Source organism: Peromyscus leucopus, chromosome 8a (genome assembly GCF_004664715.2).
Source record: "Peromyscus leucopus breed LL Stock chromosome 8a, UCI_PerLeu_2.1, whole genome shotgun sequence".
In the NCBI taxonomy this organism is placed as follows: Eukaryota; Metazoa; Chordata; class Mammalia; order Rodentia; family Cricetidae; genus Peromyscus; species Peromyscus leucopus.
In genome coordinates this window covers 42395113-42422479 of record NC_051085.1, presented here as the reverse complement: position 1 = coordinate 42422479, position 27367 = coordinate 42395113, and the positions used below count along the sequence as shown (strand labels likewise).

Sequence of the window (27367 nt, the reverse complement as noted above, 5' to 3'; positions counted from 1 at the left end):
CCTAGCAATGGATTTTTCTCTTGAAACCTTTCCTACCTTAAAGACACAAGCTTCCCGCTTGTACCTCAAGAGAAAACCAGGACGTTCTATAGAAGCCAAAAGGGATCCCCTTGGTTGGGTGGGGTGCAGTTTCTCTTCTCTCTTCCTGTCAAAATGTTTCCACCCTCAAACAGAAGTGTATTCCACTCCTTATGACAAACATCAAAATTAAAACAAACTCCAGCCGTCAAACAACTTTGTTTGGGAAAAAAAAATACAGTTATGACGATATGATGAGATAACACTAAATAGTAAGTACTTACAGCTACCAGTGTGATGACTGTTATTTGGGAGAGAATACCAATGGCGGTCATGGGCTTGGAGCTACCCGGACCAATGCAGAAGACAGAAGTAGATGAGTCCTTGCAAGACATCTACTATAAATCAAGCTGAAACTAGAGCTTGCTCCCCTTTTTGAGATGGGAGTCTCACTATGGACATCAGGTTGACCTTGAGACCCTCCTGCCTCAGCAGCCTCCCTGATGCTGGGATGACGGGCACATGCCGCCATGCCTGGTAACACTTGTCTCTCGAGATGAGCGATGTGAAAGAAATGTGCACTTCTCTTGTAAACACGGGCACAGAAGAAATGTTCTCACCACTCATTGTGACTTCATAGCTTTCAGGTTCTCTCATCAGCCATGGAATTTGTATAACCAGGTAATAGGCAGAAAGTAGAGGTGACGAGAAACCAGGTTAGTGGTTCCCAGTGGCCTCACAATTAAAATAGCCTGTGTCATACATAGCACGTCAGCTGAGAACCGAGAATTACAGTGTATCAAAGTATCTGTACATGGAAGACAAGCTAGAATGGCCTCAGAGCAGAAGAGATTTCCTCTTGATGGACAACTCTACTCATTGGTGTTAATCATAGTTTGAGACAACTTCAGAAGCTTGTGGTCTATAGTCAATCAGCAGTTCTGAGTTAGAATCCCCAGCACACCTGTAAAAAGCCAGACATGGCTGCCGTGCCTGGAACCCTAGCAGTGGTCATGTGTCTGTGAGAGATTGGTAGGTGTGAGAGTTTGCTGGCCAGTCAACTTCACCAGAAACAGCTTCCCAGCCAGTGAGAGAACCTGTCTCACGGAAGAAAGGTAGAGAGAGATAAGAAAGAGCCCCCCTGATGTGCTGCTCTGGTCTAAGCATGTGCAACTGCATACTCATATGCATATACACTACACACACCACACACACACACACACACACACACACACCGCAGAAGACTACTACAACAATTGTGGAAAAAGTCTGAAATAACAAATGCAATACATTGCCACAAAAATATGCACAAAAAGCTCTAAGTTCTCTTTTGATGGGTGAGGTACAGTATGAATTATAGGCATCCTATGGTCTCTGCAGGGGACTGGTTCCAGGAACCTCATGTGCAGTGTCCCTATACCAAAATGCACAGATGCTTAAGTCCCGTCTAGAAAATGCTGTTGTGTTTACAGATGACACAGATGATCTTCCCCCACACCTCACGTATTTCTAAATTATTTACAATATCTAAAGCCGTGGAAAAGCTGTCTAGACGCTGTCATTCTGTACTGTGTAGGGAAGAACAAGAGCAAACGTTTGTGCACGTTCAGTATGAATACTAAACAAACACACAGGAGAAAACGCCGAGTATTTCCAACCCATGGTTACGTGGAAGCTTATGCACATTGGTGGCTATCCTCAGTTCTATTCAAGAGGGCTCCTAAAACCCATGGAATTTCCAGTGTGACAGGAGCATTTTTCATTATTTATAATGTTCATAATGAGGTCCTTCGATCAACACCTGCGTTCATGCTAATGAGGTGACTATGTTGGGGCTTGTAGGGAAACCAGAGGAAGAGTCTGGTCACAAGGAAAATCAAATGCTCTGGGACCAACTCTCCATAACAAAATTCACAATTCTTTCCTTTTGTAAGAGACCCAAGACATCCTCTCTTTCTAATTAAAACTCAGATACCAAAGAGCACTCTCTAAGAGTCCTGATGCACACGCACCTTGTTAATGATTGTTTTCAATTAAAAGTTTTCAGGAAGCCTTGTCAAACTCCTACTGGCTAAAACCATGTCTCCCCTTTACTGGTTCGGTTAAAAGTGCCCAATGGGCAACTTTTTGATACCAAAGAGCAAACTTCTGCAAGAGCACATGCTAATGAGCCATTCAGAGCTGAGAGTGTCTGTGAGCGTGGACAATTGTTTACTCAACTTCTCTTTCTCCTTCTGATCATCTCTTTCTCCATGCTGATGCAGCCTGCTCTGATTTTTTTTTTTTAGACAGTGTCTCTCTGTGTAGCACTAGTTGTCCTGGAACTCACTCTGTAGACCAGCCTAGCCTCGAACTCAGAGACTGCCCACCTCTGCCTCCCAAATGCTGGGATTTAAAGGCATGTACCACCACCACCTGGCTACACTCAGATGCTTAATGTTGTATTTCTAAATCCTATCAGAGAGGAGGCAGATTGGGGTCAAAGGGCCCCCATCTCCTCCAACTTTCTCTTTACCTACAACTGTTCTATCAGAGATTGACTTTCCGAATGGTGGGCAGATGTGAGTTTACTTGGGTAACTTTTTGAATTGAGAGAACTGTGAGGCTGGGGCAGAGGTCAGCACTAGGAAGGAGGAGAACAAGGATCGAAATTTTCAGTCACACCCACCCTTCAATCTCCAGGAAAGGTGGGGTGGGGACTGATCTCTACAAAAGCTCTAGAATAAACTCACAAGACCTTGAGCATGGTGAACTGAATACCACGGGGACAGAAGCTCCAGCAGCCGGGGCCCTTCCAGATGGCACCTGATTTATCTCTTTCATAGCAATGAGAACAAAGCAGTCATGCATGGTCCTTAGTTCTGAATCATTCCAGCTGATGAAGTGGGGCCGAGAAGAGGGTAGTAGGGACTATAGTTTTTAGTCAGTCACTTATTCAGAAGGATGTGTAGCCTAGTCTTGTATGACTGAGCCTCAACCTATGGCATCTAATGCCACCTATAGGTAGATCATGTCAAAAAGGAGTTAAAGGATTGAGTTATACTTGGCGGCCCTTGGTTTTGAACTGGTCATGAACATTCTTATAGCTGGTTCTCAGAGCTTATTTGGAAACAGGCGGATGGCATACTTCATTGTTTCTTCTTCTATGCTGGGATATTTGATATGTAAATCCACATTTGGAGCTTATCAGTAAGGCCGATATGTATTTGGACCTTGTTTTATGGTCAACACTTAGTTGGATGAGGACCACCAGGACACTGATTCTGAAGTCTAGAGTGCAGAAAGGATTTGTGAGCCCCTCAGCCTGTAATACACCTTTAAAAGACTGTTTTAGACTGTTCTGAGCCCAAGACTGTGGTGCTGGTGAGTTCATCGTGGCAGAAGGCTCCTAAAGGCATCCTGGTCCTCTGTGAAGAACTGGGTACTCAGCTGGCCGCCAAGTTACTGTTCTACATGGAGTGTCCAATTGCAGAAGGTGTACAGAGAGGAAAGCGTGAGTTTTCCCTGAGAGAACAGGGCTTGAAGGAACAGGAGACACTAGGTAAGGTGACCTGGTAGACTAAGAGGCCACCTAGAGGAAGTACATGGGCCATGCTCTAGCTGGGTGGAGCTGGGGACATGAATGACACGTACTTGATGGAGAAGTGGAATGTTCAGAGGAGAGCAAGTATATTCTCATGGCACCCCTCCCCCCACTCCCTACCCCATCCCGGGAAAGGCTTGGGGAGCTCAGCACCTTTGTATTTAGGGGAGAAACAGGTATATTTGGAAAATGGAAGATGATCTTGGAAGGTACAAATAGACATGGGTACCATTCTCCCCACAACTGATTCTTGGGGATGGGTTGCCCAGTCTCAATTGGAGACTGACATTCATGATGGGTTCAGCATCTTATACTCTCAGCCTTCTAGTACCTTCACTACAAATGGCCATGGGGAGCATGCTTAATGTGGATGTCTTGTAAATTCTTACAAGGGGCTAGTGAGGAGGTTACAAATTTATTCTGTGTCTTCTATAGGTCTGGAAAAAAAAATACCTTCACTGATCATTTCAACTGACATAAACTATTTCCCCAAACCTATCTATACGTGGTCCTTGATTTTCTAACACTGAGTCGAGCCAGAGCAAACGAAATGCTCTGCATTTTCAGCGACACTCAGAGAAGGCAGCGATACCGAGTCTCTTAAGAGCAATTTATCACATTTCCATTCAAGCTAATATTCATGGCTGGATAACTTAATAGACACATACTCAGTTGAGCTTGTCAACTGCCGTGACTTCCAGCATCTACCAGTTACATTTCTCCACACACTGCAACTCCAGTTTTAAAGAATGATGTTTTCCTTAAAAGTTTTTCCTTTCTTTTCACTCACTCCTCCTGCTAAGTCCTCAAACAGACTCTGAGGGTGGCCTGCTATTATTTTTTTTTTGCAACATTGGCATTTTGGTTTTAATTTGATTTCATTTGCACAAATTGCCTCCCTGCTTTAGATGATAGGCTTCTTGGCGAAGCCTGTGGGTACGGAAGTGATAATGGATAGGATAAAGAGGCACAGATTATGACAAACTCTGGAAACGTAAGACGACTCGATGGGCGTCTTTCAGAAGCCCTCCTGAACTAGGATGTATTTTTGCTAACATTCCTATGCTAGGAATCCACACCAAAACCCTAGGGAAAGAAAACAAGGAGGCTATACATGGAGGTTGGGGTGTGTGTGTGTGGGGGGGTCAGATTGCATCAGTCACCAGAGAAAACAATAGATTGATCTGCTGATTGTAGTCTAAAAGAGCTACATAGGAGGAAAGGAACGGACTGATGGTCAACTCTAGTCTGGGATTGTCGTTCAGTGGTAGAAAGCTGGGCGAGCATGCCAAGGCCCTAGATTCCATCCAGCACAGAAGGATGACATCCGCAACTTAGCGGCAGGAATCACCTCCCTTTTCCCCATCTTCCTTTCCCTCTCTTTCTTTCTCACCCTGTCCAGGTTGGCTTGAACTCCTGATCCTATTGTGTCCCCCTCCTAAGTGCTGGAATGTGCCACGACGCACAGCTCACAGTGGGGACATTTCTACCAGCATTAATTTCCCTGGTGGGGCTGCTTCCGTAAAGTAACTTTGCATCTAGGCAAAGTGGAATTTGGCTTCCAGTTAGGAAGGAAAAGAATCGAAGAAACAAACGACGGGACCTAGATGACCTTTGAGAGCAGAAAGACACCATCGCCATGAGTCACAAAGCTTTCTCCTCTTGTCAGTCAATAGCTTTTGGAAACTGAGGACACCAGTCACCTTCCTCTTGGGCACATGATGCTGAAAGTACAGGAAGGTCTCCTTTGCTTCTGGCCAGACACACGTGTGACCTCCTGGAAGAGAGTGTGCTGCCAAGCGGGGCGGAGAACACCCAGCCGGGACACCACGTCAAGAGGAAGCAGCTGATGCATGGGCCATGTTTGAGGGAAAGCAGGAAATTCTGATGTGGAGATAGGGAAGACAGGGGAAGGAAAATCCCACAGGGTAGGGAAGAAGAGGAAACCGCCCAGAACTCAGCCCGGGGTTAGAGGTCACAGGGGTCAAGCCAGGGCCACTAGAATGAGGAAGGTGTTTTTCCGGGAACTTGTGTGAAACAGGCTGGAAGTTTCTCCATTCATCGATGAGGCAGGAGAGTAGGGGAACAGGTGATTTTGTAGGAAGCACATTGCCCTGAGCTCGCAATGGACACCCCGGGTTGGTAGAGGTGCACTCAATGAACTCTTCACTTGGTGACTGCTTGTGCGTCTCACTTAAAGCACAGCTCAGGGAGTGTTTAATTTTCTCACTGTGTAAATGGATGTAAATCTCTGGAAAATGCCCTAAGCCATACCTCTGAATAAAACCTACAAGGTCTGAATGGATTCACCTTCAACACCCAGTGGAGTTTAGAAAGTGCTTAGCTAACCGTGCATTCGGAGGGGGAGGGGGAAACGCACCCCAGCAAGCTGAAAGGAATCATCGCTGACCTGAATCAGACCCAGCAGGCAGCTCTGCATTCAGTACATACTTAGAGAACCAGGGGGGGGAAACCAAGTGAGTTCAACCGAACGAATGTGAGAAAGAACAAACCGGCAATGCCTCCGGAGGGTGGGGCCCCAGCTTGCTCTTTCACCCCACCCCCACCTCCTGTACTCTCCACCCAGCATCGGTCGGGCATGACATCACTGATTCCTCCCCACTGGCTCCAGCAGCTTCCTGCTTTCTGGAGGCGGGCTGAGGCAATGACGTCAGGGTGCACCTGGGAGAGATGAGCCCAAATCAAGGCACTTAGAGCGGGGATAAAAGCCATAGCTGATCGTCTAGTCCCTTTCTACAAGGAAAATAAAGTAAAATAAAATAAGAAAGGTGTGTGCATGCACGCAGAATCCTCTTTTCACCTCCTCCTTTGACAGGGCACGGGGCCCAAAGGGAATGAATGGACTAGGAGAAAAAGTGGGAAGGAACCACACGGACAGCCACAATGTCAGAACGGGTGTCATGCTCGCTGTCCCTGACACAGTGTACATCTTCCTCACGAATCTGGGAGACAGACCCCAGTGTATTTATATTCCTTTATAGTCCAGTAGCTACCCTGGCCCTTAGACATGCCCTATATGGTGCTGGCTCCCACAGAAATACCAACCAGGAGACCTAAACTTTCCTAGATGAACTGTAAGATTGTTTAAGCCCAAGATTCCAGTCAAGACGGTCAACCAAAAGCAGCCTGCATGGCATCACATTAAACCCCACAGTGGTTTAATCTGGGCACAGTAACTCACGCGTACAATTCCAGCACTTAGGAGGCTGAGGCAGAAGAATCGTGAGTTCAAGGCTAGCCTAGGCCATGTAGTGAGCCCTATTAAGTCCCCCTCAGCAAAGCCTCCCTAACCCCTTAAGGAAGAACTCACACTGTGAATTCTTTCAGAGCCTTTTGCTCACAGCCTCGATGCTATGATATCAAAGGAAAACAATCACAGAGAACGCTAACTTCAAATGGACATCTGCTAAGAATTCAAGCTTGGTTGGATACCTCTCCATGCTGTTATGAAAATGTGTCTCCGCTTAGGAAAGTTCTTTGAGAAGAAAGGAGTCCTTCACCTCTTCTCTGATACAGAATGTAAGGGGGGGGGCAGGACTAATTAACAGGGAGAAACCTCTTATATCTCTTTTGAACAAACACTGGACGGATCCAGACACACCACCCTCAGAGCATGCGTCTCTTAGGGCCACCCTTCCTCGTTCCCCTTGCTCAAACACAGCAGGATCCCTGCAGACCACCACCCAGCAGCCCAAACAGGCAAGCTAGAGATGAGGGGTCAGATCCCACACGCTGGGATAAGCTCTGACTCTCCTCAAAGTGTCTGGCCCAAGTTAAATATTGTTCTAAGTGCTTATGGTTTATCATTTCCCCATTTATTGCATTTTTTATGTTATAAAAGTGATAGATGCTGCCTCATGCTAAGGGGTTGGTGTTGACTTTCCGGTCCTTCTTATAAGGAATTTATTTTCCAACATTATTTCACACATGTGGCTTACATAGTAATATTTTCATGCCAGGTGATTAAACAGGCTTTATAAATTAAAAATGAAAGACTGTACCCAGCCATGTGACAGGACAAAGAACACTGTTCATTCTTTTCTTTGGCATGAGATTATTTTCTGAGAAGTTATATAGGCTATTTAGTTTATTGGCTATTATAAACCATTAGCTCTGAGGAAGAGTAGTTTATTAGACACAAGTTTGGGAAAATCATAATACAGAATCTTCTCTTCCTCCCCACCACAAAAGCATGCATTTGGCAAATTATTTCTTTTTTTTAAATAATTAATTTAACTTTATCTTATGTGCATTGGTGTGAAGATATTAGATCCCCTGGAACTGGAGTTACGGACAGTTATGAGCTGTCATGTGGGTGCTGGGAATTGAACCCGGGTCTTCTGGAACAACAGCCAGTGCTCTTAACCGCTGAGCCATTTCTCCAGTCTGGCAAATTATTTCTTAGAGAAAGAAGTACTGAGTGGTGGAGCTGTACTGGTTGACAATCTTATATTATCTTGTAATTTTCAATAATATGTTGGCAAGAATACGTATGCATGGCATCATCCCAAAAAAACAAAACCACATAAGAATGTGTTCTTTAAATTCTTTTATATTAACTAATTTTGTGTATGGGTGCGTGCACGCATGTGTGGGGTCTCTGAGGACAACTTCTAGGAGTAGGTTCTCTCCTACCATACGGGTCCCTGGGATTTGAACTCAAGTCGTCAGCTTGGCAGCAAGCCTCTTTATCCACTGAGCCATCTTGCCAGCCCAGGATGCATTCTTACATAGGAACAAAGGAAGTTTCTTGAGAAACCATTAATCAGCTGCCTTCACACGTATGGAAACCACCACAGCAAAGTCTACTGGAGCTCAAGAGCCGAGGAGTTTCTGTGGAAAGCCTGGGGAGGTGGAATGGGCTAGGGACGCTTCCACACTGGGTCATGCATTGACTGTCACCAACTGACTATGGTAATTGGCATCAATGAAAGGAATGACCAAACAGAATGTGATGTGATAGTTCCGCCATAGAAATACATGGGACAGCTAGGTAAGAAAGGGAAGCATATTACCCATGCTTCCCTTTTATTTAGCAGCTAAAATATGGAAGGGACAAAGTAAACACCCTCTAGCATTTCTCTGCACCAGTCAGGCTGACCACGGTATTACTCAAGGCTGGACTGGTTTGTGCAGGGAATTCTTTGCTTCCAAGCATCAGTACGCAGTAGCAAAGGTGTGAAGGGCTGTCTGCCTCCCTTCAGGACATCCCAAGAGGGGACCTTTGTTCCGAAGCCCACAGCACTCTGTCCATGTTGGCTTGATTTAGGAGAGTCTATGCACCAGAGGCCCAGAGGGGAGGTCTGGGGTCTGGTTCCTCTCCATGAAGTTCACGGCCATGCACGCTGGAGGTACTTATCAATGATTTGCTGAGTAAGTGAATGAATGCATAAATAAACGCTATGGAGAAACGGAGAATCTTTCTGATTGTGAGGCCTGGAGGGGGCACGGGGGTGGGGGTTTGGGGGTGTGGACCGAGGTCTTGCATCTCAGATGCCTGATAACAACGGCATGTGGAATGACTAAGCATAACATTGATTCACTCTGCGAGAATTTTCCCACCTGCAGGAGTCAGTCCTCACCCCACCCCCACTCCGTGGTTCCCATTCCTTCCCCTTAGTCACCCCACCAGGAAGTGACCACGCTGTCTCTCTCCAAGGGGGTGATGAATGTTAGAAGCATCCAGGCAGCCTGTGGTAGGGCCCAGAGTGGGGTCAGAGAAAGTAAATTGCAGCCTTATTAGGAGATCCTGGCCTCCTGGGGGCATTTGCCCGGTTTGCATACAGCTTCCTGTGCGGTCACGAAAAGCAGCCCTCTCATTGCCTCCAAGTGACAGTGTCCTGCTTCCCGGACCCCCTTTACTCAGGCTCCACTTCCTTCCTGATTCCTCAGGCCTGATTGTTTCAGGATTGAGCCAGAGCGCACACACTGGACACTCCCTCTGTCCCTGAGAGTGGCCACGGAGGAACTTCGGAGCCCTGTGAGGTGAGATAAGGGCACAGACGACTCCCTCCAGGAAACCCGTGAGCTTCCACTGCTCCAGGGCTACTCCACGCGTTCATTTATTAAATACTCAGAAGTCAAAGGGCCAGGCCGGGGACCAGGCTGGGAGCGGAAGAGTTCTCTCTGATTTTCCAGAACAGCTTTGGGCTTAGTCTGGCCATGGAGGTGGAGGGGAGTGAGAAGACTGGCCCACAGAAGCATCTCCCTGGCTGTTTCTGTGTTTCTAAGTGGGGTACAGATTTATTTTCTATGTTCTGACAATCCTTCAAAATGATCCGATAACAGACTCAACCCTGTCCCTGTGAATCTACCTCTTTCCTGGGCTCATGGTCTCTCTCTGTCTCTCTCTCTCTCTGTCTCTCTCTCTCTCTCTCCCTCCCTCCCTCCCTCCCCTCTCCTTCCTCCCTCCCCCCCTTTCCCTCTGTCACAAAAGACAAGGTCTCACTAGGTGGGTCTGGAACTCACTACGTAGACTAGACTGGCCTCGAACTCCTAGAGATCTGTCTGCCTCTGTCTCTCCAATCCTGGGATTAAAGGCAGGCGCCACTGGCTTCCCCCTGTTCCTTACTTAACAGTAGCGGGACTACCCAAAGCTGCCCGGCTAAAATGCTTGAATGTGAAATGTCTCCGGAGGTTCATGTGTTTGAACGTTGGCTCCCATGTGAAGGAGGCAGGACTCGAGATTTTAAAGCCCCGCCCCACTTCTCTGTGATCAGTTGTCTTTCCTCCATGACGAACTGTATGCGTTCCTTCTTAACCCATGAGCCCAAATAATGAGGACGGTTCCCACCCTTCCTCCCTTCACTTGCTTTTGTTACGGCAAAGAGAAGGGCAGCAACACCAGCCCTGTCACCATCTCCCGCGGCAGGGAGCCATCCTTACACCATGGCTTGGGTTTGCTTCCTCCATTCATGTGTTTCTCTGCAGCTGCAGAGCTGACTCCACCCACCTCTGGTGTCAGCTGATCTCACGCACCCTCGGGGCTGGTTCTTTCTCCCTTAAACTCTCTCCCACAAGGTGCTGGCTGCAGCTCATTTCCTAAAAAGCGCATTCTACGCCAACCCCACCCTTCAGTGGCGCTCTAGGACAGACCGAGGGAAAGACAAACCCCTAGAGATCTCATTGAAGATGACCACCGAGGCTCTGTACTACCTGACGTCTCCAGTCACACTAAACTACCTGGGTAGGGGCACCATGTCCTTTTGTGCCTCTGAGGTGACATTCACTGTGTCTTTAATCCTGAGGTCACATCCTCTAGGAAGAACTCGTCCCATCTCCTCTTCCCCTCCCGTCCCGTGGTGGAACCAGCTGGTGCGTCCTCGGCTACACTTCATGTTAGCGCAAGGCAGCGTATTCTAGACGCTTCTGTATCGGCCCTTCCTCTGTTGCTCACACTTGCTTTTCTCAGAGTCTCTGTACCTCAAGTGCATCAGGAATTAACAAATTGTGCTCAGAAAATTCTGCCCAACATCAGATGAAATGGTTAAATATCGGGGAAAGAATTCTTCGTCATTTCACTCCTTGTTTGCGTTATAGAGCCTTACTATAAAAATTATTATGACTTTTAAAATTGGGATTCAGGTCAGTTGATAACAACTTGCAGTAATAGTGATGCTAAGAGGTATTTTTTTTTTTTTTTTTTTTTTTTTTGTCTTTTGTGGGGAGCCTTTGCTCTGTAGATCAGGCTGGCCTCGAACTCAAGAGACCCGCCTCCCTCTGCCTCCCGAGTGCTGGGATTAGAGGCATGTGCCGCCATGCCCAGATCAATCAGCTGTGGTTTTAAAATTCTAAACCTAATCTAGAAGTAATCCCATCACAAGTCAAATTTAGGCCACAAAAGCCCATGGAGAGAAGCTAGCCTGGTGACTGGGATAAAGCCTATTTATTTCTCTGCTCACCTCCAACCCCCTTCTCCAACAGACAAACTGAACTAACAATGACCATTCTGCATGACGGTCCCATCAAGATGGGAACGCAGGGGACTTACTCATTTTCTTAGCTAGGTTCTATCAGAGGTGCTCAGGACGGAGCAAAGGGGTGTGACACTGATCCCCCTCAGCTCAGAGGTAGTCGTTAGTGTCCTGGCTGGTGTGAGTAGCCAGCCCCCATTTCCCCAGAGAGGCACAATACGCTAAGTTTGAGTCATAAACAATGTGAAAAGGTTTGTTAAGTCCGGCACTAGGCCACACAGCCCAGTGACTTCTGTCCCTGCAGGAAAATCACTTCACGCCTCTATGGATCCTGAACCCAGGATCTGAAAATAGAACAGGCTGGCTTGCAATGGCAGAGGTGTGATTTCACCTGGTGATTGGTGGAAGAGCACTCAGAAAAACAGCAGATATTGTCAATTCCTCCCCAGTGTACGATTTGGAGAGCTGGCAGAGCGTGATTAAGACATGACAGCCACACGGAATGAGGAAAGGCTTTGAAGCCTGGTACTCACCGTTCCCACCAAAGGGTATATGAACCCAGCACCAATGCTGGCCCGGACATCACTGATAGGCAGAATGAAATCCCGCGGCACCCCCTTTTTATCAGGTTCGTGAGATAGAGAAAGGTGGGTCTTTGCCATACAAATGGGCAAATTTCCAAAACCCTGTAAGAAAGAAAAGGAAATGCATTCATTGCCATAAATGCTGGTCCCTTGGACTTAATCTTCATTTTACAACCCCTTTGCAGCAACTGAATGCTGGTGCGGATCCAGGCAGGTGCAAGAATGGCTGCTGCTATCTGTTGAGCAAGACGCTGAGAATAAGAATTCATGTCCACACGGCCATGATTTATCAGAGTATGAGGTCTACTGTTTACTCTGGAGGTCCTCCTAAAGAGGAGGCACTTGCACGGTCGTGTGTGTGTGTGTGTGTGTGTGTGTGTGTGTGTGTGTGTGTGTGTAAAGGCGAGGCTATTTTTTAGGCACTGCAGTGGAACAGTTGTAGAAAGCACTTTCCAAGGCTATTAATATCCAGGAAAGAGAAAGGTAATACAGAACAAGGCTCCTAATGAGGCTCTGAGTCTCATTGTTCTGTCCTTCTTGGAGTTGGCTGGGAAGCAAAGGGCCCTTTGTGCTGGTTTATGAATCATGGCTATTTGATCTGCGATTACATTAGAGGAACTAAGATGAGGTCACTTTTTAAGCCTCTTTTATTTTTAAGGACCAAAGTCTGTGCCTGACCCAGAATTCCAAAGGTGAAAGGGGAGGAAGTCACGTGCAGCATCTCACAAAAAGGACAGTGTCTGGGAAGGATGCTGTAATTAAACAGCACATAGCATCCCTTCAGAGGTCTCACTAATTAATTGCAGTCACATACCTGACACTCACTTTTAAGGAATATTCCCGTGGTAGACAGACAGATGACAGAATGCAATTACTTATGATTCAACCTAAAACTATTTAGAACATCTTAGAGTATTATCAGTTGTGTGTGGGGGATGCTGGGTTTTGGAAACCCCTACTTTTACATACTAATGAGGATTTTGATGAGGAAAGAAAAATCACAACTGGTACCCAGAGTTTCTGATTTTGTGGAATGATTAAGTATTGAAATAATTCCTATGAAATTATATATATTATATATATATATATAGCCTTTGACAATTTAGTAGAAAAATTAAAAAAATATCACCCCAATAACATATTACACCATAAATAATATTTTAGAACTAAAAAAGACTATTAGAATAAATGATAGTTCTTAGCATTAAAACTTCATGGGAAAAATACCCCAAGCTTGATGACAATGACTTGATTTCACTCAGGTGTTTGTACAGAAGTGAAAGAATGACCATAGAGTATCAGAGTGTAGTCATGCAGAGCGGTGACTGACAGTGAAAGAATAACCATAGAGTATCAGAGTGTAGAGAGATGACTGACAGTGAAAGAATGACCATAGAGTAACAGAGTGTAGAGAGATGACTGACAGTGAAAGAATGACCATAGAAAACAAGTAGAAGATGACTGACAGGAAAGAATGACCAAGAATCAGAGTGTAGAGAGATGACTGACAGTGAAAGAATGACCATAGAGTATCAGAGTGTAGAGCGGTGACTGACAAGCCTTTGTACGTAATGGGGGTGTGTTTTAAGAGGGACAGGTCTTTAGTTGGGCTGACCTTCAACACTCTATGTAGCTAAGAATGATCTTGGACTTCCTGAGTCCACCTTCCCCGGCCAGTGACTACAGGTCTTCCATCCCAAACTCAGTTTACGTGCTACTGTGGACTGAACTCAGGGTTTGGTGCATAAGCACTCAACTACTGAGCTACAGCCCTAGTCTGGGAATCCTTTTTTTAAAATAAAGAAAAGCTCAGGGACTGGGGAGATGGTTCAGGGGTAAGAACACTTACTCTTACAAGCTCAAATCCCCAGCGTCCATGTGGAAATCAGGACATGGTTATGCATGCCTGTAACTTCAGCAGGAGTGGGGTGCATAGAGACTAGCTAGCCCCGCTGAAAGGGTTAAATTTAGTTCTGTGAGAAACCCTGTGTCAAGGCACGAAGAGAAAGTATGGACATTCTGGCTTCTGCGTGTCTATGCACAGGTGTGCACACCCATACACTCACATGCGTGCAAAACATACACTCTCTGCCTCACACATACAAAGGAAGAAAGAAAAGCTGAGGTCAAGAACGTGCCTTAGTGTTGAAAAATAGGAAGAAAAAAAAAAAGACAAGCCAAGAGAATACGTGTACAAACTTCAAGGAAAAAATGATTTTGTTCCCCCCAGGGGAGAGCACGAACACAGTCCCCAACTATCAAAAATTATGCAGTCTGAGTTCCCACATTTGGAGAGATTCAGGGGTCAGCATGTCTGGAGTGCAATGGATAAGCCTTGCCCTGGGAAAACCAAGTTCGTGATTGTGTTTTTTTTTTTTTTTTTTTTTTTTTTTTTTTGAGACAGGGTTTCTCTGTGTAGCCATGGCTCTGTCTGGAAGTTGCTCTGTAGACCAGGCTGGCCCCAAACTCAGAGAGCTACCTGCCTCTGAATGCAGGGTTAAAGGCTGGAAAAAAAACAATTTTTGACCAAACCCCAGAGAAACAACTTGGCACCGTTAGGATAGCATCTGACAAAATATCAAACTTATTTATAAGTAGCATAAGGGAGTTGGGGGGGAGGGGGACGGACAGACAGCGATGCAACTTATAACATAGTGACCCTGACAGCAAGCTGCTGAGATGCTGACCACTATGTGATGAGGCTAAAGCAGGCAGAGGCACTGGAGGCACGCAGTCCCTCTCATAGCTGCTTGCTGCCCCTGTCACTGTACGGAGGTAAAGGATGGTGGAATCTTCAGTACCTAAGGACAGTCCTGAAAATAAACTAATAAACCACCCGCATAAAAACACCACCAAGCCGGGCGGTGATGGAGCACGCCTTTTAATTCCAGCACTCGGGAGGCAGAGCCAGGTGGATCTCTGTGAGTTCAAGGCCTGGTCTACAGAGCGAGATCCAGGACAGGCACCAAAACAACACAGAGAAACCCTGTCTCGAAAAACCAAAACACCACCAAACACTCCCATCATGTCACTCACCTACAGCATGCAAGCATTTTTACGATAGTAGAGCTCCACAATGAGGAGAAATTGTAAAGAATTAAATGCTGCCCCCCCCCCCCACACCAAAGGGACACTTTCAAATGCTTTTGGCTGAGTGAACAGGAGTGTGACCATGGATGATGACACTGTGGGAGCCCACAAAGGTTTCCTAGTGAGATCAGAGCTTGCTTTACACAGCAGGACTGCATAAGGGGATGGATTGACCACATGCATGGTCACCAGGTGTTTGGAAGGGTCTGCACTTGGCTGTGCTAGGGGGAGGTCTTTTGCTCCACCCCTTGGTATTTCTATAAACAGCCCTTTAGAAGAGCCAGCAGGGGCTGGTGAGTTTTGATCCAGGCCCTCCCGAGGCTGTCCTGTTTCTGTCTCTCCTCTATATTTCTATCTAAATATTTCTCAGTTCTCCCTACTCAAGAGTACCCTGAGCAGAAAAGTGGGGCCAGGTCCCCCCACAGACACCCATATCAAAGACCCTGAATACGGATGAAGCCCAGTGGGAAAATGCTGTCTTCTTTCAGGAGCCAGGTTCTGGGTTCCATCCCTAGCACCGCAAACGAGAGCCACACTCATAATCTCAGAAGCCATGATGCCCGAGTCAGAGGATAAATGCCCTAACCCAACAGTACTTATGCTACTACTTTAATCTGTTGCTCCTCGGGCAAGTTAATAGAGTTTAATTATGAGACAAAACTTACGTGTCCTCAAATTGAGGTGTGCATTTTGTAGACTGCAAGGCAGACTCCCCCACTAAAAGTACGGGGCTCTTATTTACCTGTTGCGTATAGCGATCGATTTTGGACTGTGCCTCGGGGGACAGCTCGATGTCCTTGGCTCCGTAGACAGCCTGGGCGATGGTTCTTATTTTTTCCACAATCGGAAGCTGGAGAAACATGAAATGAGAAGAGAATCATCGGCCTTAACATGGTGGAAGAACTAAGGGAAAGCCTGGTGTCGTTGTAGATTTTGACGGAAAACTCCGCCACGAGCACAGCATTCACAACGGGCTATCCTTTCTCCCTCAGTTACTAAGGCATTGAAGTGTTCACATCAGAAGTCAGCCGGCAGGAAGGAAGTCTTGATATTTAGCCAACAAAAGGGCTGTCAATCTACTTAACAGTTTTAATCCATTTCATCATTAGAAATAATGGTTTATGTTATGCAAAAACATTACTAGAAATAAGCGGGTTTCACAGGCACATTAAGTTATATTTAATCAGTTTCTTGTGATAGCAACCCAGCAGTGGATGAATTACCCAATGGAAGAGAAGAATGGACTCAGACAGGCATCTCTCCAGGGAGGAGGAAGCACATAAGAGAAGTACAGCAGAAAAGGGTTAGGGACCCAGCAGGCTTTGGACTAGAAAGAAAGAAAACTAGATTCACACCAGCCTGCCTCCCTGCAAAAAAAATCCAGTATGGAGCAGAGGCCTCAACTTGAAAACCAAAGCTCTAAATACCACAGGATTTGTCTTCCCAGCACGGGGAAAGATTTCTTAAAGATGGTAACAACTGAACAGAGTAAAGCTGGACATGGGTCACGCATGTCTGTATTCTCAGCACCTGGGAGGTACAGGGAGAAGGATCAGGAGGTTTGGGCCAGCCTTGGCTACATGAGTTCAAGGATAAGCCTAGGCTACATGAAACACTCTCAACCTATACCAATGCATGCACACATACAATAAATCATAAAAGAAATGATTTTATGGATCCTTAAATTTTTTTTCCCTCTGGGAATCTGGAAAGATGACTCATTTACTACTCTTCCAGAAGACCTGGGTTCCATTCCCAGCACACATTTGGCGGCTCACAAACCACCTGTAACTTCCAGTCCCAGAGGGTTAGTTCATCCTCTTCTGGCCTCTGAGAGCACTGGGCAAGCATGCGATGCACAGACATACATTATAGACAATATAACTACACATATAAAATAAATAAAATTTAAACAAAAAAAATTCATTTTTTCTGAGACACGGTGACTTAGCCCCTGAACACTGGGATTAAGGGTGTACCCCATTATACTCAGCAAATTCTGAGTTAAAAAACATAAAGCTTTGAAGGTAAAAGGATAAGGGGCACACTGAGAGAAGATTAAAATCTGAATAGTTTAAAAGACAAAAGATTAGTATTAAAATGAATTTTGAATACCTACAAAAAGACACTTAATAACGGGCAAAAACTAATAACCACATGAAAAAAATCATCTCACTGGTAATCAATAAAATGTCTAATATAATGATAAAAAAAGAAAAAAACAAACAAACAAAAAAAAACCCTAACTCGTGGGCTGGGGAGCTAGCTCTGTGGGTAAAGTGTTTGCTGTACAAGTATTAGGACCTGAGTTCGGATCCAGCACTCTCATAATTACGGCTTCGATGCACCAACACTTCTAGTACTGGGGAGGAGGAAACAGGCTCCCTCTACAGCCTAGGGAACGAGACAAGCCTCGCATTAGTAAGAGACAAGGCAGAGGGGCTGCCAAGCCCAGCAACCTGTGTTTGATCCTTAGCGCCCACGGGGTGGATGTAGAGAACCAATTTCTGCCAGCTGCCTTCTGCCTTCCACACACTGTGGTTTGTGGGAAAACCACACACACACATACACACACACACACACACACACACACTAACGCTGGAAAGTGACAGAGGAAGGCTCTGGGCCTCCAAGTGAGCATGCCCGGGGTGAGTGCACCTGCACCCCCCTGCACGCCCCTGTATCACCCCCCTCCCCCCTCCCTCCCTCCCACTCTCATCTAAGAGGCAAACCACAGGGCTAACAACAACAACAAAAAAACCCGAGAACTCTAATTCCCACTCGTGAAATGTCAAGTGCAGGTGAAGAGGCAGGAAGTCACAGGGTACATATGCTTGCCTCAGTTGCAGGGGGTTGGGGGGGGACGACTACCTGTCTCATCTCCTGGGGAATCTCTCTGATTTCTCTTTTGCTTTGAACAGTCTACCACAAATCCTCCTTTCCCAACATATACCTAAGTGCGAAAAAAGTCCTGCACCACACACAGCACTGCACAGTCTGCAAACAGACACGCTGGCCGAGGTATTTTAGCATCCGCCCCTATGTCATGGGAACCGTTGTGTCCTCTGCCTTCTTGCTTCTGGGACTGGCCCATGAAATCTCTTTCCCTGTCCTCTTCAAACACCCAACTCTCTGAAGCTCTCGGGTCTATCTCTTCGGCCACCCCTCCCACAAAGCCTTTAGGGACATGCTTAGTACGCATCAGCATTTCCTGCTTTGCTGGCAGGAGCACCCACAGTGCTCTTTCCTGATGGAGAGGCTGCTGGCAAGGCTTTATGCTGCCTCAGAAGGGACTGGACTGATGGAATCAGAGGTCCTACTACTGATGGATTCAAGTGGCTGGATGGAACTCTCATCCTAAAAGCTCCTGGCTGGCAAGGTGCCGTTGACAAACCACATGATACGAGAAATCGAGAAATCGCATGGGAGCGTTCCTCTCTGAAAAGGGACAACTAAATACTTCCCATCAAGGTGAAGGTGAATCAAGAGCTGGAAGTCAGAGGGAAGTCCTTTCTGTCCCACGGGCACAGACTGAGCACTGAGGGAGAGCTCAGTACAAATACAAGGGATGCAGGGACGTCATAGAAAGAGCTACGGCACAAATGTGAAGTTGAGGCTGGGCTAGAGATACCCTTGAGGGTGGTACTGTTTTTCAGTATTGGGAATTGAACAAAGGGCTTTGTTCACACTATGCAAGTGCTTTACCACTGAGCTGTATTCTTACCCTCTATTTACTTTTTTTTTCCTTTTAATTTTGAGACAGGGTTTCAATGCACTCCAGCTGGCCTTGGCCTCATGCACAGCCTAGGCTAGCCTTGCACTTACAAGCTTCCTGTCTCAACTTCCTGAGTAGCTGGGATTAAAGGACTATGCCATGAAACCCAACACAACTTCTAACATACGAAACTCAAAGCTCAAGTTAGCTGAAAAACAGAGATGGGCTGTGATGTCTTTGAGGTCAAGGACTGTAGCAGATGCTTTTCTTATATTATTGTGACTAAGGGTCTGAAATGAAGCCACTTCACAGAGGGTCCATTTTGGCTTGCAGTCAGAGGGCATACATTCCTTCATTATGGGAAAGGATGGCGACAGAGTGTGAGGCAGCTGGTCATCTTGCATCTGCGGCCAGAAAGCAAAGGGTAACAAATGCCAGCACCCAGCTTGCTTTCTCATTATTCAGTCTGGGATGCCAGTCCACAGGACAGTGTCACCCACATTTAGCATGGGTCTTCTCACTCCAGTTAACCCAATCTAGAAACTCCCTCACAGACATGCCCTGGGGTTTGTCTCCTAGGCAATTCTAGATCCTGGCAAGGGGACAATGTTAGCAATTGCAAGAACCATCTATTTATCCAAAGGTTATTCTAACCTCTGGAGTGGATAGTTACCCCATATACTGGTGATCAAATGACTACAAATTTTCTGTCATTGAAACATGAACTTTACAGAGGATACAGGAAAGTGTGCAATATTCCTTTACACTGTATAAATATGCCACTGTGATTAGTTTAATAAAGAAGCTGACTGGCCAATAGCTGGACAGGATCACGTTAGGTGGGGAGAACCAGACTAAGGACACTGGGAAGAAGAAGGGCGGAGTCAGAGGAGTAGCCAGCTAGACATGGAGAGGTGCAAGACGAAAGAGAGGTAACACCATGTGGCAGAATGTAGATTAATAAAAATGGGTTAAAATTTAAGTTGTAAGAGCTAGTTAGCAATAAGCCTGAGCTATCGGCCAAACATTTATAATTTAATAATAGGTCTCTGAGTAGTTATGGTCTCAATGATAAATGCCACCTACAGGAAAGCTCAGATGATGGGGTGGCAGTGACAGAGGACCTGGTACATGAACCTTCGATCTTGTGTCTGCACAGCACATCACCATGCAAGGAAGTGCTTGCTCCTGCCACTGCTGAAGCTACCACAATCTCCTCTGATGGTCAGCGGCAGCATGGGGCCAGTGAAGGGGCTCAGCCGGTAAAGGCACTCGCCAACAAGCCTGACTGGAGTTTGATCCATGGGACCCAAGTAGTAGAAAGAACAGACGCTTGAAGAAATTGTTCTCTGCCCTCCACATGTGCGGCATAGCATATACCACCACTCCAAAATAAACAAAAATTTAATGAGATGCTAGAAGATCTTCCTAGCAGGAAAGAATCCTCTCATAAAGCCAAGGACCAGAGGAAGCCAGTCACCAGGAGCCCTGATCCTGAAGCAGGGAGCAGTAGTTCCTATGCATCTCTCCACTCCAGCGAAGCTTCAGATGTTGCCTGTCCCAGGACCACTCACTCCGACCTCCTGTGAGCACAAGGGAGGGCATAGTTCTCGCCAGTAACTCTCTTCCTTGCTAGTGTTTATTGGAAAGTGCGTTTGGACCATCAAGCCAGTGCCCAGGCTGACTTTGTGATCTATACTAAGCAAGCCTCCCACAGAACCCATGGCGGGTGGAAAAACAGGAAGAGACGAGCAGTGGGCAGTCTCTGCTCCTCTGCTTCTCACCATCACAGCTGCGTGGCTCTCAGCAGGGCCCTCCAACCCACTGAGCAGGAAGCCCACGCCAAGGTTCCTTCCGAGGAACTTCTGCTGCGGCATTTTGCAAATAAAATAAATAAATAAAAATATCTCAGTTAACTCAGTGCTTAGGGCTAGTGCGAAAATTTCCCCAGATGAGGATTTCTGCTTCCATTGTGGGTAATCTGTATATTCAACTATGGGGAATCTATGTACTCTATGTCTTCAGGGGAAGAACTTTCTATCCTTCTCCTGCTTGGTTGTGAAGAGAAGTATAAACTTGGCGGGGAAAGCTCAGTCTAATAATCTTCACCTGAACTTGGGATTTACTTAAGCTGCTTTGTGGAAAAATCTAGCTTTTCTAAAAACAAATAGGATGATAAAATGAGTTAGAACTGTTTGTGCATTTATCAGTACTGGCATTCCTGACTGTACACAGGGATGAATCTGTTTATTCCTTCATCCTGATATGCCTAGTGTCTAGCAGAACGGCTTACACGCAGTAGCCTCGCCCAAGCCTGTGCTAAATTAGAAATTACCATCTATGGCAAGTACTTTCACAATGTCAAGGATTAATACGCAAGTTTCAGGAGCTTTCTGTGCACGAATTCCTGATAGAGTGTAAACAACGGCACGATAAACAAGTGTGGCAGGAGACGGCGGACGATCAGGGCTCCGAGTAAACATGAAGACGTCAGGAGGCGGCAGGCTGCAGGGAAGGCATGGGGATCTGCAGAAGCTGGCAAGGCATTAAAGGGAACTTTCAAGGGTGTACTTTGGTGGTAGAGCACTTGCTTAGCTTGCACAGGGCTCTAGGGTTGATCCCCAGCATGGAAAAACAAAACAAAACAACTTGAATAGTGTCTTGAAGGAAGGACAAGAAAGATCTCAACAAGCAAAGCAAAATGACTCACTCTGCATGAAGATCAAAGTAGAAGCCTTGGCCTGGACAGCAAGGCTCAGAAAGCTTGTCATAAAACAGCGAGTATCCTACTTGTACAAGGTAGGAGTGTAAAATACAGGAGGAAGACTTGATAGATGCTTGACAGGTGGCTCAGTGGTTAAGAGCATTGGCTGCTCTCACAAAGGACTTTGGGTTTGGTTCTCAACGTCTATGTGGCAGCCTACATGTAACTCCGGTTCCAAGGGATCTGATGTCCTCTTCTGGCCTCTGATGTCCATGCAGGCAAACGCTCATGCACACTGAATGAAAATCCAGGCTTTCCAGAGCTAGGTATCTAGACAAGTGCTGGTGATCCTTTCTGAATTAATACTATGTTAGACCGTGAGTATTCCGAACACATTCTATGTCAATTCTCCCCAGGCCTCTGAAATCGACACTTAGGATCCTGGAACATTCTAGAATGGGACTGTTCAATGGAATGTTTGTCACCATACAAATATTTTTTGTTCTTTCCAGCCAAGTAGCAATGCACGTTACAGGAGCATTTAAAGCACTTGGAATGTAACTAGTGCATCTGAAACATGACCGAGGAAATGAATTTTTAATTTTACTTTAGTTCATTATTATTTAAACAGCTTCCAACTGTCGTGGGCAGTATGGGTTTAGAAAAACAATACGACCAACTATTATACTGTTGTGTAGCTTTTTAAAAAAATATTATTTCATTTTATGTGCATGGGTATTTTGCCTGCACGTATGTCTGTGTATCAGATGCATTTTTGGAGGCCAGAAGATGGTGTCAGATTCCTTGGAACTGGAGTTAAAGATGACTGTGAGCTGCCATGTGGGTGCTGGGAGGCAGAGGCACTCAGGAGGCAGAGGCAGATCTCTATAAGTTCAAGGTTAGCCTGTGGTCTATATAGCAAATTCCAGGTCAGTCCAGGCTATGTAGTGGTGTTCATATGTTGGTGGTAACCAACAGCTGTCAATTGTAGTTAAGATCCACGCCAAAGGAGGAAAACCATGCTAGTACTAGAAAGCAACCAACCATCCAGACCTAGTAAGATCATGGATCTTAGAGGTGAAGACACGACTTCCGCTTTACTAGACCAGCAAATTCCCAGCTCTATTCTAAAAGTTCAGAGCAGGTAGAAAGATTGCAGGAGCCAAGAGATCAAGTCATCTGCTGTGAGACTGTGTCTCCTCAAAATGGCTGCCCAAACAGGACCTGAACAATGACAGTAGCAATAGAAATCCAAAAGTGGAAGGGGAAGTCTCAGGGGCCTCACCCCTAGACAAAGACAGACAGATAACTGCTGAGATCAGAATTAGTGTCTCCCAGAGATGCGCCCTTCAATCGATTACCCAATACAAAGTGGTCAGCCATGAAATCATATACACACACCCAACAAAAGTGGACTCGACAGGTTGAATTTATGTATGTATGCATCCCCCTATTATACGTATAATTAACAATAATCAAGGAAAAAGAGGCCATTGATTGGAGAGGGAGTAAGGGGCATGGACAGGGTTAGAGGTGATGAGAGGAAACAGTGGAGGTGATGTAAAAATGTCTTAATTATTATTATTATTTTAAAATACCAAATGCTGGAGATCCAGGACAGCCAAGGCTACACAGAGAAACCCTGTCTCAATGCTCCCCCCCACCCAAAAAAAAGCACCAAATAAAGTGAAACAGAACTAAAGTTTAAAAACGAAGCTGCTAGAAATAACAAGGTAAAAAAGGCTTTGTGGGGCTGGAGAGCTCTCTGAGTGGGTAAGAGTGCTTGCTGAGTTCAAATCCCTAGCAGCCATGTAACAGTCATGTGCTTATAGGCCCCAGTGCTATGAGAGAGGGATAGGTGGATGGGGTTGGCTGGTTGCCAGGCTACCTCCAGGTTTAGTGAGAGATCCGCTCTCAGTGGAATAAGGTAGAGGGTGATGAAGCGGAATGCTTAGTGTTCTGTGACCTCCAAGTGCATCCATACAGGTGTACATACCCTACCCCCAACGCATGTGGGCATACACCAGAGAGAGAGAGAGAGAGACAGAGACAGAGACAGGAGAACAAAACAAAAACAAACCAATGTCTTAGAAACAGTGATATTTCCGCTCACTTGAAGATCAGCTGCTAAAGGCAGCAGCTTGGAGAAATCCCCTTTGAGTGATGAACACACTCCACAGCGTTCTGCTACCCACCCCGACCATATCTTAATAAGCCCACACAGCTGCTGCTTCAGCACTGCACCAAATAAAGTCATTGGTATGCATCCTGACATGCTGAATAAAAAAGAGTGCGCTTTTGTTTCTCCATGGCCATGGAGCTGAAAGCGCGCAGGTTAACCGTTTTTATTCTGTGATACTGGGATGATGTATTTTGATGCCCATAAAAGATTTAAAGAGAAGGAGCAATTAACAACTTAGAAGTCGAATATCAATCTCCAGGTGCACGGTAATTACTTCTTCAGCTCATCGCCTGTCTCTTAAATGAGGCATTAATTTTAAATGACGTACACGTAGTTTGGCAGGCATCCTTTCCAGTAATTCGAACAGACACACAACTGGAAACTGTCCGTGTTCATTTACACTGACCAGACCACACAGGTACAAGAGCTGCATGGCCCATGCACTGCCACCTGTTGTCCTGGGGACATCAGGGCTCTGTATGTCCGACACAAACCATACAAACAGACTAGCACATGTGAACTACCGAGTGGGTGAGGTTGCACTTCCTAGACCCCAAGCATCCCACTCTGAGCCGTGGGTTCACCTCAGAACCCCCGAGAAACATCATCTTGCTAAGTAAGGCAACTACAATGTGTGTTGGAGAACCATGGGGTCTGGGAAACGAACAAATGTCTTGTTGTTAGGAAACCTGTATCGAGCACCGAAAAATACTGCAAGTAAGCAATTCCCAAGAGTGATTTTTGATTATTTCCAAACAGAACTCTGTAGGGACTACCAACACTTATTCCTCCTCGTCCCCCTTTTTTCCCCTTGAGTTTTTGACCCTCTTGCCTCAGCTCCCCCAGGGCTGAGATTACAGGTGTGTACTACCACGCCCGGCTTGCTCGAGCATTTCCATGTTGTATCTTGTCCTTTCTGTCTCACAAATCTGACTTGGAAACGTGTGTGCGTGTGCGTGTGCGTGTGCATGTGTGCGTGTTCTGTAAAAGTGATGGGAATAAACAAGGCACACCTCCATTTCACATTCACGTGCAAGGAGCCCGTGCACGTCGGGTCTGACTTTCCGGACTATACAGCGAAGCTATGTCGTGTGCACTGACGTGTACTTCGTGTGTTTCCGGGGAAAATACCTCTGGCTCAAGACTTAAAGTCTCCTTCAGGAATAAGGAGTGGGCTGGAATGACATCTTGGGGAGGGGGGGAGTGCTTGCTTTGAAGGTACAAGGACCCGAGTCTGATCCCTCAGGGCCCACATCAAACACAGACAGGCGTGGTGGCACACACGTAGTACCAGCACAGGTAGGTGAAAACAGGTGGGTTCTTGAGGCTTCTCAGGCAGCTAGCCTGGCTTACTTGCAATTCCCTGATCAAAGAGAGACCCTGTCCACCTGAGATAAGGTGCACTGTACCTGAGGAACCATGCTTGAGGTTGTCCTGTGGCTTCTACACACATGTGCATGGGTACCAGACATACACAAAGACACAGACACAGACACAGACACAGACACACAGACACAGACACAGACACACACACACACACACACACACACACACACATGCTGGGAGGAGGGGGAAAAAGGGAGGGAGAGTCTTACAAGGAAGAAAAAAAAATTAATTTTAAAACCAAGCCTCAACTTCTTGAGACCAGGATGAATAAGTGTCTCCCCTGAATCTGAATGGGATCGCTTTCTCTGCATGTATTTTACTATATTTGGTATCTTTGAGGTCTACTTTTAGCCCCTACAACGAGACTACTATATTCTCATTCCCTCTATATTTAAGCTAGAAAGGCTGGGTGAGAACGGGGTGGGGGTAAATGGGAGCCATCTCACTTGTGGTGTGACCGTCCTAGGTTGCCGTTGGAGAGTCTCTCATAGTGTTAGAGGGGATAATGCATTTCTAGAAACTTCCATCACAGCCATGTTCTGTTTCTCCCGGGGAACATAAAGGAAATCACAAACTGTTTGTGGCTGATCTAGTGCTGTTCCTTCGCCAGCGAGACGGCGCTGGAAGGAGGGGACCCACACGGGACAAGGAGGAGGATGCTCCGCCAGCCAGGGTGGTTCTTGTGTGAGGCTCAGGCCTCTTGTGGCCATTAAGCACGTAGGAATGGAGCACCCGATGGGCTGTGGAGGTGCAGAAGAGCCAGAGTGGGGGTGAGATCTGCTCTGGGTGTCGTGGAATTGGGAATGAGTCATGCAGGAGGCTGGTGAGGGGCAGGATGGATGGAAGACCAGAGCTCTGCAAAGGCAGCTCAGGCATAGGTAAGGAATCAAGATTCCAACAGCACAGACGTGAGACGGGCAGATTCACCAAGGAGAAACGCAACCGTCCGGGAAATGTGCAGGCGGCTTGGCACAGATGCCTCCCGTGGGCCCAGTGTCTAGGAAGGAGAAAGGAGAAACAGGCCGGGAAAGGGCATGCAGGTGCAGGGGACCAAGGGGGAGATGACAATGGGAAGACAGAGTGGGGACCGGGACACGGACAACGAGAAGGGGCTTGCAATCTTTTGCATTTGACTGCGCCCCCCTCCCCAATTGCTACAAACAGCAAGATGCATAGAGATGAGCAAATATCACTTTAAGTCTTAAAATTCTACAAATTCAACCCCGCACGCACAATAATGTATGCAAAGCCCTAGTAGCAGACATGTAAAAACGAATGTCGTTGAGTCAATCACACCTCTGCTGTAAAAAACCTACTTTACATCCATAGACGGAAGCATATGTGCATGTATACATGCATTTAAATTTATACATATAAAATTTGAGGCTCTGGTGGCAAACACCTTGCATCTCAAAAGGAAAGCCACAAGACCTTTAAGTGGAATATGTTCAAATTTGAATCTTTAAAGAAAAAGGAAGTGACTCCTAATTAACGACTAGGAAAACAAAACAAAATAAACAAAAACCCCAAACACACTCTGCTTTGAAAATGACTGGCAGGGTAGAAGCCAGCCCTAAACTAGCGGGGCTGAGAATGTCCCAGGTCACGAACTCACTGCCGGCTGTCTTGTGTGCTTTGGATTTTCTCCATCCAGCCCCCACTGCGCCAGAGGGAGGTTCTACGTAAGGAACAGGAAAGACCTTCTAACCAAAACAAACGTGAGTCTGCCTCGCTGTGAAGGTCACACCTCAAAATGTCTGTGAGTTTAGAGGAAGGATCTGGAGAGGATAAACTGGTCACGGACTCCGGCTAGCTTCCGGTGTGGTATCCATCCTCCAACTTCACAAAAATGGGTTTTTATGATTCCACTTAGAGGTCTTGAGTCTCACAGAGAAGGAAGTGTGGTCTAATGTGAGCCTGCCTGATGCTGAAGGTGCATTAGGAACGCACCTTACAAATAAACACAACTGATTGTCAATATATAATTTTAGAAAGGAATAGATACTCAGGAAAGAAAATAATGAAAATACGAGTAAAACACACAGAAAAGGATAGTTCCTTTCAGGGTTGGTGGATGTCAGGAACTTTTTGAAACTTAGGTTTTGTTTTCCTGAGACCAGATGGTAGAACACATCTTTAATCTCACCACTTGGGAGGCAGAGGCAGAGGGA

The 27367-nt window shown here is 46.2% G+C and overlaps 1 protein-coding gene and 1 non-coding gene across 2 annotated transcripts in view; both read right to left on the bottom strand.

The window, feature by feature from the left end:
• Nucleotides 1-27367, bottom strand: part of Mthfd1l (methylenetetrahydrofolate dehydrogenase (NADP+ dependent) 1 like) — a 188095-nt gene that overhangs the window by 36789 nt on the left and 123939 nt on the right. Inside the window, exons 25-26 of the mRNA XM_028858204.2 lie at nt 15952-16059; nt 12069-12221 (exon numbers count right to left, since the gene is read on the bottom strand). Coding sequence (XP_028714037.1) covers nt 12069-12221; nt 15952-16059 — 261 coding nt within the window. The remainder of the gene's footprint in view (nt 1-12068; nt 12222-15951; nt 16060-27367) is intronic.
• On the bottom strand, nt 14347-14509 carry LOC114683855. Its single transcript, XR_003733213.1, has one exon. It is a non-coding gene; the product is annotated as a U1 spliceosomal RNA (small nuclear RNA).